Source organism: Chiloscyllium plagiosum, chromosome 36 (genome assembly GCF_004010195.1).
Source record: "Chiloscyllium plagiosum isolate BGI_BamShark_2017 chromosome 36, ASM401019v2, whole genome shotgun sequence".
NCBI lineage: Eukaryota > Metazoa > Chordata > Chondrichthyes > Orectolobiformes > Hemiscylliidae > Chiloscyllium > Chiloscyllium plagiosum.
The window spans coordinates 30,022,342-30,035,378 of NC_057745.1; the positions used below are offsets into that span (position 1 = coordinate 30,022,342).

A 13,037-nucleotide genomic window follows, 5' to 3' on the forward strand; every position below is an offset into this window, starting at 1 on the left:
TTTCTGGAGGAGCATGGGGCATATCTGCATTGCTCCACATGAAGCAGCAGCATTGCTTCATTTATTGTAAATGGAGGACATAAAAATGCATTGCCACCAAAGCAACACAATAAAGTAAAGGGATCCTTAAATTCTCCAGGGAGTACTGTAAATTGCTGGTGCATTATTTCTAGCCATTTAAACCTACCTATTACAATTGTTTATGAAGCCAATAAAATTTACGAAATTCAACTTAATCTGACACTACTGCAGAACAGAAAGCAGCTGGAAATGAACTGAGCTTATGAAGCAAAATAGCTGTCTACTGGAGATGATCATGAATAATGATTGAGCTGTAGTTCATAGTTTTAGCCTCAAAGGATTAGCTAACTGCTAGCAAGGAAGCCAGGTATCGTTTTAAATGGAAAAAAAAATAACGTGAATGGAAAGTGAGAGGGATGTAGAGGACTTGATTGCCAATAAATAGAAACTCTCATAGCAATACGCATTGGGTGTGATTTTGGGTTGTATTTAGAAAGTCACATGGAAAAGCGGTGATGTAATCTCATTGCTATATAAATCATTGGTGCAAACATACTTGGAATCTTGTATACAGTTCTAGTTGCCACAGCACGGGAAAGGATATTGTAGCTATTGAAAGGCATAGCAGAGAGTTACCAGATTAATTAAAGAGGCTGGATGGATTGCATTTAAAAGAATGACCAGAAAACAGGGATGATGTGACTGATGTTTGAAAGGGTCTGAGTAACATAAAGCATGACAATCTGTTTCACTGTCCAGAGCTAACAAACTAAAGGATGTTGTATGCACTTTCAGGGCCTAATTTCAAATCAATAGAAATGCCATTTCAGTGAGTGAGTAAACCTATGGAATAATTCTTTAGGGAGCAGGTAGTGTAATTCTTCCAAATGACCATTTAAATAAATTTAGAAAATATATTTGGATACAATAATTTAAGATATGTCATATGGTAAGTGTGTTGTACTTAGGAGTAGCAGGTGATTTTGAATCTATAGTTCCAAAGCTTTCCACTCAGACAGTTTTATTACCTCTTTCTGAATAAATCAATGGAGATTGACTGCTCTTGTTAATCAACAACTGTTTTATGACACACAATGTCCAAGCAGATTAAGAGGGTCAGATAAATATCTGTCTTTTTCCCATCTAGCCTTTTGTGTGTGTTCTAGAGAGGCTGATTAACTTCATTGTACAGTCTTTTGCAATGCTTTCAGTTTAAATGTTCACAAATTTGCCTAGTTTTTACTGAAAGTCATGTTATTGTCTGGTGTTTGTAACTGAAAGAGATGGATTTTCTGGTTTGTGTCAGCTGAGATTGCAGCTAATGCCAGAGATGCGGCCCTCACCCAATTTTCTTTCAGCTGTGGAAGTGAAGGATTTGGGAGCTGAGCCTCAGTTGGCATTGTTTGCACCGAAGTTGCCAGAAACTAAAGCTGTCCGGATGGAAGTGCACTTCTTATGAGGTGAGATGTTTTTAAAATGCTGAGAGCGGCTGCTGAAGTACTGGAAAGCAGATTGCAATCCCACTCCTCCCCACGTCAACTGGATCCCATTGCTTTGAGAGAAAAATCAGGTGATGTGCATGTGAGGCCAAATAACAGAGCCAAGCATACTTGCAGTTTGAAACGTGGAGCTTCACGGCTGAAATCTATGATTAGTGGCACTGGGTTTTGGATAGAATTCAAAGAATTTCAAGGATAACACATGGGCTGTGGTGGTTTAATTACTACTTCATTGATACTTGTGGTGTTACGACACGCTCTTGTATGAGGAACAATATAGAAATCTGTGTGATTACAACACCTGCGTTTGTTTAGCTCCTGCATGGAAAGGTCCACAGGCTATCTGAAAATTTGAAGTTGTTGTGCTGAAAACTTTGAAAAATGTAAGGATAGATAAATTCCCTAGGCTAGATGAGATATAGCTGAAAATGTGTTGCTGGAAAAGTGCAGCAGGTCAGGCAGCATCCAAGGAGCAGGAGAGTCGACGTTTCGGGCATGAGCCCTCCTGAAGAAGGGCTCATGCCCGAAACGTCGATTCTCCTGCTCCTTGGATGCTGCCTGACCTGCTGCGCTTTTCCAGCAACACATTTTCAGCTCTGATCTCCAGCATCTGCAGTCCTCACTTTCTCCTAGATGAGATATACCCAAGGATACTACAGGAAACGAGGGAGGAGATTACGGCACCTTTGGGGATGATCTTTGCATTCTCACTGTCCACTAGAGTAGTACCAGATGATTGAAGGATGGCAAATGTTATTCCCTTGTTCAAGAAAGGGAGTTGGGATAATCCTGGGAATTACAAACTACTGTCTTATGTCAGTGGTGAGCATATTGGAGAGGATTCTGAGAGATAAGATTTATGATTACATGGAAAACCACAGTTTTATTAGAGATAGTCAGCATGGCTTTGTGAGGGGCAGGTGATGCCTCACAAACCTTATTGAATTCTTTGAGGATGTGACAAAACATGTTGATGAAGATAGAGCAATGGATATGGTGTACATGGATTTTAGCAAGGTGTTTGATAAGGTTCCCCATGGTAGGCTCATTCAGAAAGTAAGGAAGCATGAGATACAGGGAAACCTGTCTGTCTGGATTCAGAATTGACTGGCCTATAGAAGACAGAGAGTGATAGTAGATGGAAAGTATTCAGCGTGAAGCTTGGTGACCAGTGGTGTTCTGCAGGGATCGGTTCTGAGACCTCTGCTCTTTGTAGTTTTTATCAATGACTTGCATGAGAAAGTGGAAGGATGGGTTAGTAAGTTTGTTGATGACACGATGGCTAGTGGAGTTGTGGATAGTGTAGACGGCTGTTGTAGGTTGCAATGAAACATTGACGGAATGCAGAACTGATAAGTGGCAGTTAGAGTTCAACATGAAAAAGGGCGAAGTCATTCACTTTGGAAGGTCACATTTGAATGCAGAATATAGGGTAAAAGGCAGGGTAAAAGGCAGTGTGGAGAAACAGAGGGATCATGGGGTCCATGTCCATAGATCCCTCAAACTTGCCACCCAGGTTGATGGGGTTGTTAAGAAGGTGTATGGGGTGTTGGCCTTTATCAGCAGGGGGATTGAGTTGAAGAGCCACAAAAGTTATGCTGCAGCTATATACAGTCCTGATAAGACCGCATTTGGAATATTGTGTTCAGTTCTGGTCGCCTCATTATAGGAAGGATGTGGAAGCTTGAGGGAAGGTGCAGAGGACATTGACAAGGATGCTGCCTGGACTGGAAGGGCAACAAAGGTTGAGGGAGCTAGGGCTTGTCTCATTGGAGCGAAGAAGGATGACAGGTGACTTGGTAGAGGTGTACAAGATGATGAGAGGCATAGATAGAATGGGTAGTCAGAGACTTTTCCTGTGGCGAAAATGTCTATCACGAGGGGGCATAATTTTAAGATGATTGGAGAAAAGTTTAGGGGAGATGTCAGAGGTAGGTTCTTTACTCAGAGAGTGGTGGATGCGTGGAATGTACTGCCAGCGGTGGTAGTAGAGTCAGATACGTCCGTAGTACCATGAAGGATATGTAGGTTAATCTGATTTTAGGATAAAAGACTAGCACAACATTGAGGGCTGAAGGGCCTGTACTGGTCAATGTTCTTTGATGTAAGAAATCCAGGCCTGTGTCCATCATGCTATTTCTCAGTGCACTCATTGTTAAACCATTGGGCCACACTACTCATAGAATTATAGAGTGGTACAACAAAGAAGCAGGCCATTTGGTCCATCATACTTGTTCGAATTGTCGAAGTAATTCCACTTGCTCTCTCTTTCCCGCTGTCCTTTTTGTTTAAACATTTAAGTATTTATCCCATTCTGTGATTGAGGTTACTATTGATTCTGCTTCTACCACTATTTTCAGGCCATATACTCTGGATCACAATAACAAGATGTCTTAAAGAAAAGCTCCTTGTTTTGTTTCTGGTTCTTTTGCTAATCGCCTTGAATCCATGTCTTCCAGTTAACCAATTCTCCTGGCATTGATTCTACTTAATTGGACCATCAAAATCATTATGATTTCCTAATTTTGTTCTCCTACTTTTGTAGTTAGTGGAAAGCTCTAGTATATTTGCAAATGTATGCAATGACAGGCTAGAAAAAGCACTCTGGTCCAACCAGCCTGACCAACACAATTGACGTGTTGTACCACAATTGTACACAAAATAAAGACTCTCACTCCATCACTCGTGAATTCCCATGTGATCTAGAATGCCAGATAAAAATACAGAGTGATTTTGTAGACATAATCCCTCTCTCTCTCCCTGGTCCAGAATTCATTGAAGTGCTTAATATTTTTATGAGGTGATTTCCACCTGAACCAGAAACAAGTCCAGCTGCCATTTATGGAAGTTTAGCGAACCAGCGTCTGTTGCACAAACCAGCAGCTGGTTCTACTTGTTTACTATTCTTTGGAAACAAACCACCTTGTGCTATCTAACCTACATCTGGCCTTACACAAGTTGACACTCTTGATACTCCTTAGCCCTCACCTAATTTGAGCAAATTCAGTTCAGAGACAATCTATTACCTTTACTATTGTATTAATCTTAAATAAGAACACCTCTAGATTAATGCTGCTATAAAGTATAAAGTCTTAGCTTTCTTAGACTATCTTAATCCCCAGATTAAAGTTTATTTTGCCTTTTCCTGTGCCCTTTTTCCACATGCTAAATGTTACCCACATTGTGACTGGACATCGTATTCCAACTTAAGGCCTGACCAAGATTTTTTGCAAGAGCGGCACAGTTAGTTTCCTCTCATACTCAATTGCACTATGAGTGTATCCAATACCCTATTCAATCTGGTTTACACTTTGCCTCATTACTTAAGAACTTTACAGATCCATGTGCTGGAACACCTATATCAAGTTTTCATATTCTCTGTCCAAATTCTTGAGTTTGGCATTCAAGATTATGTTGAATCTTCATAGAATCCTATGATACAGACACAGGCCCTTTGGCCCAAACTGGTCCACGCTGACCAAAATGTCCACCTACACTAATCCCATTGCTCTGCACTTGATCCATATCTTTCTAAACCTTTCCTATCCATTTATTTGTCCAAATGTCTTTTAAATGCTGTTAATGTACCTGACTCAAACACTTCTGCTCACAGCTCATTCCATATCTGTGCCACCTTCTGTGTGAAAATGTTGCCCCTCAGGTTCACTTTTATTCTTTCCCCTCTTACCTTAAACTGGTGACAGAAGCCCCAAATGTCGATTTTCCTGCTCCTCTGATGCTGCCTCACCTGCTGGGCTTTTCCAGCACTACTCTAATCTTAACTGTAATCTCCAGCATCTGCAGTATCCACTTCTGCTTTAAACTAATGCCCTCTAGTCATTGATTCCCCAACCCTGGGAAAAAGACTGAGTGCACTCACCCTATCCATGCCTCTCATGATCTTATACGCTCTAAAGAAAAAAAGTCTTAGCTTGTCCAACCTCTCCTTATAACTCAGATCGTTGAATCCTGGCAACATCCCTGTAAATTTCTTCTGCACACTTTCCAGTTTAATAACATCTTTCCTATAGCAAAGTGACCAAAACTGAACACAATACTTCAAGTGCAGTGTCACCAATATCCTGTACAACTGCAACATAACTTCCCAACTTCTATACACAGTGCCCTGACTGATGAAGGCCAGTGTGCCAAAAGCCACCTTCACTGCCCCCGTCTACCTGTGACTCCATTTTCAGAGAGCCGTGCACCTGAACTCCAAGATCCCTCTGTTCCACTACACTCCTTAAAACCCTATTGTTCACCATGGAAGTCCTATCTATCCAAATATATGTAAGGTTGTAGTTTTTCAACTTAAACATCGCACATTCAATCTCTCCACATGTCAAGGTCTATTTAAAGCAGTCAAGCATTGTATACAGTCTTAACATTCACATTGATCTTAATAATATCTGCAGATTTTCAGATTGCATGCAGATTATTAACAAAGTAGTAAGAAGGAACAGAGCCAATGTAATTCCTGATGCAGTTCAATTATTACCACAAGTTCCAAAAACTTCTTTCTAGTAGAAAAACCTCTTTTGTGGCGCTTTGCCAAAAGCAACTTTCAATTGATTCTTCATTGCATCATATGAGCATATTTTTCTTGTTGCAGGTTTGCGAAGGTTGAAATCAGTTCATCAGCACCAATCGTTCCATTTAGGGAGACTCTCATTCGCCCACCAAAGGTGGACATGGTAAATGAAGACATAGGAACACAACAAAAGATTGCTGTCATTCACCAAAAGAAGGAGGACCAGAATAAATATCCTGAAGGTGTCATTGTGGATTCCGATGGCCTTGTGACCTTGAACACACCTAACAAGTTGTCCATTCTCAGTGTGAGAGCCATGCCACTTCCTGAAGCAGTGACACAGTTGCTGGAAGAAAGCAGTGATCTGATTCGTACAATAGAGCAGTTCAATCTATCAGTAAAAGAAGGCAGAGATACACAGGAGATCAATCCGACAACACTTGAGGCCATCCAAAAGTTCAAACAAAAGCTGGAAGAGAATTTTGTTGGTCGAAAATGGAGAAATGCAGTTGACCAAATTTCTTCATTTGGACCACGCCGTTGTGGCCCTAATATTTTACTAAATAGATTGGAAAGTTATCATAGGCCATCCATGTGGCAGTGTCTTGATAAAACCAGGAAGGACTTGGGGACATACAAGGATTTTGACAATAGTATAATCAGTGGATTTCAGTTGGCGACTCTGTCAGGTCCTGTGTGTGAAGAGCCTTTGATGGGTGTTTGCTTCATTTTAGAAAAGTGGGACATGAGTAAAGTGCAACAGCTAGTTCAAACACATAACCAATCTTTGACAGAGGGACAAACAACAAATGTTGAGGAGTTGCAGGAGCAGGTAATTTCAAATGAAAATAGCCTTTCTGAATTGGAGCCTAGAATGGAAAAGCAACCAAGACCAGGCGATCAGATTCTGGAGAGTCAGACTCCAGCAGAAAGTGTGGCTGATACCCTGTGTAACTCGGAAGCCAAGCTTACAGATTGCTATGGTCCTTTCTCAGGCCAGCTCATCGCCACAATGAAAGAAGCTTGTCGTTTTGCATTCCAGGCACGACCTCAACGGCTCATGGCAGCAATGTACACGTGTGAGATTATGGCAACTGCAGAAGTATTAGGTAAGAATTGCACGAAACAATTATCTTTATTTTAAATTGTGCACTTTCTGAGGAAAACTTGTCAACTGATGAAAATTGTTTGTGTAACCTTGCCAAGAGTTTGAGGTTTTAGCTACATAGCTGCCATCTACTGATTTTTTTTTGTTGTATATCTGTAAACACCAACCTGAAATATTGAGGATGTTTATTAAGTTTAAAAATGCTACACAAGTGGAGATTGTTGTCATTTTGGGGCTGTTCATAGAGCTCTTCTTATTAGAGGATTGTGTAAGGGCCTGGGGAAATAAATCAGAGATTTTAAGGGGGAGATGAGGAAAATGTTTCTACGTAGCAAGTGGCAGTAACCTGGATCTCACTGCCTAAAGGGTGGTGAAAGTGGAGACAGTCATTGATTTCAAAAGGAAATTGGATGGACATTTAAAGGAAGTCAATTTGTAACTATGGGGCTAAAGCAAAACAATGGGATTGACTAGTTTGCTGTACAGAAGGCTGATGTGGACATGATGGGCTGAATGGCCTCCTGCTGTACCATAATGCCTCTGGACTTTGTGCTGCAAATATTCTAACCTGGAAAACAAACCATACAACAACTATACAGATGTTGCTCCATTTAAGAAGTTAAATTGACACTTCAGTTGACAGGGGCATAGTGGATATGAAATGTCTGTTGAAATAGTCCTTTACTGATTTAATTTGAATTAGAAATACAAGCTGTGCTCTGAACCAATAATTCAGAAATTGAAATATTTCTAAATTTACATTCATTATACAACCGAGCTGCTCACTTTATAGAATTATTTTTCTTCTGACCCTGCCTCGACCCATCTGTTGATGAAAGCCTCACCGTTGTTTTTTTCTGCTTCCAGACCTGATTATTCCATTGCTCATTTGGCTTTCCTCCTTTTGTTTACCAGAGCTTCACATCTTGGATTCTTATTGTTCAAAACCCATTGATCTTGCCTTCACCACTACAATCCTCCAATTTCTCTGTGTTCCTCCAATTCTAGCTTCTCCAACCAGCATTGGTCCATTATCAGTAACTGTGCCTTCAGTCTGGAATTTCCTTCCCAAACTACTTCAGTTCTCCACCTCTCTTTCATCTGATACTTTCAGCAAGTATTTAGTCACCTATTCTAATGTCTCTTTTTTTTTGGTTCAGTGTGATTATTGGTTAAATATGCTTTTCTGATGCATATTACATCAATTTATTATGTTAAAGATGCCACATACATGCAAGATTTTAATATACATTATGTGATTGATTCATTCTAAATTTTTAATTGCGCTGACATCTCATGTATTGTTCTGGATTATGATGTGGGTTATTAATTCAAACATACAATAGTAAGATCAGTGAAGTTACCATGCCATTTGCAGTTTAGTTCAGAACTTTCAAAGTAATGGATAACTTGAAAGTCAATAACAGCTTCCATAAATTTTGGAAATGAACAGTGAAAAGGCAATGAGGTAGTAGTTTACAAGCATGAGTGTTAACACCATCTAATGAGAACGGATTCCAATCCCTTGTCCTCCTATCCTTCCATATATAAGAGTATGAATAACATCAGAGGAGGTTTAATGGGTGAGAAAGTTCAAGAGTTGAAATCAGCTCTGCTGATCTCAGAACATTCATTTGGTCACAAGTTAACAGTGCATTTATGCCATTAAATCTGGTTAACTGCAAGTTAAATGTAGCTGAAGATTAGATGACTTACAGTGTGGAAACAGGCCCTTCGACCCAACAAGTCCATACCTACCCTCTGAAGAGCTACCCACCCAGACCCATTCCTTTACATTTACCCCTTCACCTAATTCTATGGGCAATTTAGCATGGCCAATTCACCTAACCTGCACATGTTTGGATTGTGGGAGCACCTGGAGGAAACCCACACAGACACGGGGAAAATGTGCAAAACTCCACACAGCCAGTTGCCTGAGGCGGGAATTGAACCTGGGTCTCTGGCGCTGTGAGGCAACAGTGCTAACCACTGTGCCACAGTGCCGCCCACAATTGGCTGGAGGAAGTTACTGAGTTAGGGAGGAGCAAAATTATGAAGTTACATGTGGACGAGCACATTGACAGAACCATTTCTGCCTCGTAGGATTGTGTTTCATGACTGTAAGTAGCATTTGTAATTTGTTCAGTAGATTGAGAACCCAATTCAAAAGTCTTAACCTGAAAAGGACACAACAGATATACTCGAGTCTCATGTATTTATTCTTCATAATATATCACAAATTTCTATGGTGGCTGCTACTTACTGTAGAACAAATTCTATTCAGCAACTCAGGTAGTATCTGTGAGAGAGAGAAATCAAGTTAATATTTCAGGTCAATTACATTTCTGTAAGGATGGAAGGTCATCAGCCTGAACTGTCAACTTTGTTCACCTCTCTGACCCGTTGACTGTTTCCATAATGTTCTGTTTTGGTTCTAGCTTTCAAGCATCCACAGTTTTTTTGTTTTTATTTTTCATGGATTTGTGTTCTAATTTCTTCATATGCTTTCACAGGTCGGGTCTATGCGGTCCTTTCGAAGCGTACAGGCCGGGTGTTGCAAGAGGAGATGAAAGAAGGGACAGAAATGTTCATCATTAAGGCCATTTTGCCAGTTGCAGAGAGCTTTGGCTTCGCTGATGAAATCCGGAAGCGGACAAGTGGCCTAGCCAGCCCACAGCTGGTGTTCAGTCACTGGGAGGTAAAAAACAAATAATTCCATATGGTGTGGGTCCTTAATGTTCTGCAGAAGTTGGAGCGTTCTGGAAAAATAGATCTGACAGTAAAGGAATTCACAGAATTGAAGAATGAATCCTCACTAATAGGCTCTTTTAAAATTAAGTTTGCATTGTAGCAATTTTCATGATGTCCGGCAGTCACAACTCGGTAGCCAATGCCACTTTACTTTTGCATTTTAATGTCGGATGTGTGGCAACCGTCTGCATACAGTAAAGAACTCATAAGCAATGATATTTAAGGGATGAATATTGATTTGTACTCCAAGAAGAACTCCACTGCTCTTCTTTAAATTGTACAGATTTCCCCTGCTTTTCGAAAGTTTGTTTCACGTCACTTTGCTTTTAGGAAAGACCTACATTGGTACCTGTTTTGCTAAGCAAAAGAAATCTGAAAAGGATTTTCACTTTTACAAAAAACTGAAATTTTTCCCATATAACTTAATGCTTTTTCGCCTTAGATACCTGTACCACAAAATTTTCTTTGTTAACTTGAAAGGATAGATATTGATTTAGAGTCTCACCTAAAAAGATGGCATTTCCAACAGTGCTGTGTTGGAATGTTAGCCGAGATTTTGTACTTCGATCTTAGGGGAGGGAGTTAAATCCTGAACTTTCTGATTCAAAGTGAAGTGTGCCACCACTGAACCAAGGCTGATACCTTGGCAATGTGCACTAGTACATTAAACTGGGAATGTTGATGATATCATTTGGAAAACTGTGCTATTAAAGTGACAAATTGTTGTAAAAGTTGGTTGAGCAGCTTGGAGTTAATGATTTTACTTTTGTTTCTAAAGTCATACTCTTGAAAGCTATTTCTCATGTGAATGCCAGTGCTTAGTTTTAAGGGGTCTGTCAGATTACATTTTTCTCTCAGAAATTGCCACAATGTTGGATCATGAACAGCTGTGACATAATCAAGAAGTTCCAACCTTTGGTCTTTTATGCTTGCTGCCACAATACCCAGGCTTTGAGAATAAGAACAAGCAGAGTGTACATTTTTTTCAGTGTGTTGTTAGAAAACTTAAATCAATGCTATGGTACTGAGCTAGAAACCCAGATGTTGAAAAGTCAGATTCCACCATGGCAAGTTGTTGGACTGTAGCAAAAACTCAATTGATTCTCTGTTTTTCGGGAAAAGATGCCTGCTATCCCTGCATTACTCCAGTCTCATATTTGCTTCTTATTCTCTGAAGCGATGAGGCAAACCGTTTTCTGATATGTCTACAGAAGTCCCAACCCTCACCTTTGGGGATGGATAGACATAGATAAATAAAAATAAAACTTGAGATTTTCAAACTCGCAGTATTTGATTTTCCATATATTAATTTTAAACGGCAGAAATTCGGCACTGTGAGTGTCATTGCCTGATTATAAAGTCAATCCACGAATACCTCTTGAGCTTTAGAATTAACTTATGCAACACAGGGCAAAATCAGACTGTGCTTAAGGTAAAGTCTAATACACCCCCATCAATTCTGGCAGAAAAACAGCAAGAGGCAGACATCTGCAGTGCTAATAATAGCAATTTCATTTTTCTTGAAAACAGCAAAGTATCTTCAAATTAATCATGTTTACTAATGGTTGATTTTTTTAAACAATAACAATGAGGAAAGATTCTTCCAAGTGAATCAGTGAATTACACAGAAATTGATCAAAAGGTATTTATCATAGGCTCATTACAAGCAGCAGCTTCAGTTTTTCCCACCCTATACTCTCATCAATCTTCCTGTCCAGTTGGCCCATTTCCAACTAATTGGCTGACTGTTTACCCCTTGAACTCCAAGATCATTCTGGAAAGAAATGTTATGCCCTGTCTTCTTTCCTCTATCAGAGACCATTATGTATCACTCTCCCTTGTTTCTTTCACGTTTACTTTAACAATAAGGTCGACAAATTCATGCCTGTGTCTACCAAATCCTTCCCTTGCCCCAACTGCCTGAGCACTGAACTCCCATCTTTCTTTGTTCACTTTCCCCCATCTTGCCTCCTGTCTGCTGTAAGTTCATCTTGTCCACAATGTTCATATTGTGATCCCTTGGCCCTATTCCTCATAAACTGCTGATTACCCAACTTCTTCTGAGCCTCGTACTGGCTGATATTGTTAATGGTCCTTTCTGTGTGTGGTGACTCTGTCCTTTTTAAATTTGCCATCATCAACACTATTCTCAAAAATCACCCTTTGCCCACTCAAAGGAAATCTCAGAAGTTACTAAGGACCATAGATCTGTAATAACAGTATAGCTTCCACAACTGTAAGCACTGCAGGGTTGCAGGGCCTATGAAATAAATCAGTTATCTTACTTAACAGTCATAGAATCATTGATTCTCTGCAGTGTGAAAGCAGACCATTCATCCCATCGAATCCACACCAATTCTCCAAGAGCATTCCACACCCCTATCCTATCCCCATAATCCTGCATTTCCCAGGGTCAATCCACCTAAGCTGCTCATCTTTGGACTGTGTGAAACAATTGGAGGAAACCCACATATGCACGGGGAAAATGTGCAAACTGCACACAGACAGATTCGTCCGAGAGTGGAATCGAGCCTGAGTTCCTGCTGCAGTGGTAACTGCTGAGCCACTGTACCACCCAGTCCTATTGGATTAATTATGTTGAAGGTCACCAGATGGGTGCTTAGAGATGCAGAATGGTCAGTTTAAGTTAGATAAATGTGCTGCATTTTGGAAAGGCAAATCAGGGTAAGACTTATATACTTAATGGTAAGGCCCTGGGGAGTGTTGCTGAACAAAGAGACCTTGGAATGCAGGTTCATAGCTCCTTGAAAGTAGAGTCGCAGGTAGATAGCACAGCGAAGAAGGCGTTTGGTATGCTTGTCTTTATTGTTGAGAATATTGAGTGTAAGAGTTGGGAGGTCATGATGCAGCTGTACAGTACATTGGTTCTCTGACACCTCCCTCCCTTTCCTGGACCTCTCTATCTCCATCAATGACGACCGACCTGACACTGACATTTTTTATAAACCCACCGACTCCCACAGCTACCTGGATTACACCTCTTTCCACCCTACCTCTTGCAAAAATGCCATCCCGTATTCCCAATTCCTCCGCTTCTGCTGTATCTGCTCCCAGGAGGACCAGTTCCACCACAGAACACACCAGATGGCCTCCTTCTTTAGAGACC

General features: G+C 40.5%; 1 protein-coding gene across 2 annotated transcripts in view; it reads left to right on the forward strand.

Annotated features, from left to right (window-relative positions):
* efl1 (elongation factor like GTPase 1) overlaps positions 1-13,037 on the forward strand; it is a 262,860-nt gene that overhangs the window by 205,326 nt on the left and 44,497 nt on the right. For both annotated transcript variants that reach the window (XM_043677604.1, XM_043677605.1), the window contains 2 exons: positions 6,133-7,160; positions 9,673-9,857. In XM_043677604.1, the coding sequence (XP_043533539.1) occupies positions 6,133-7,160; positions 9,673-9,857 (1,213 nt within the window). The remainder of the gene's footprint in view (positions 1-6,132; positions 7,161-9,672; positions 9,858-13,037) is intronic.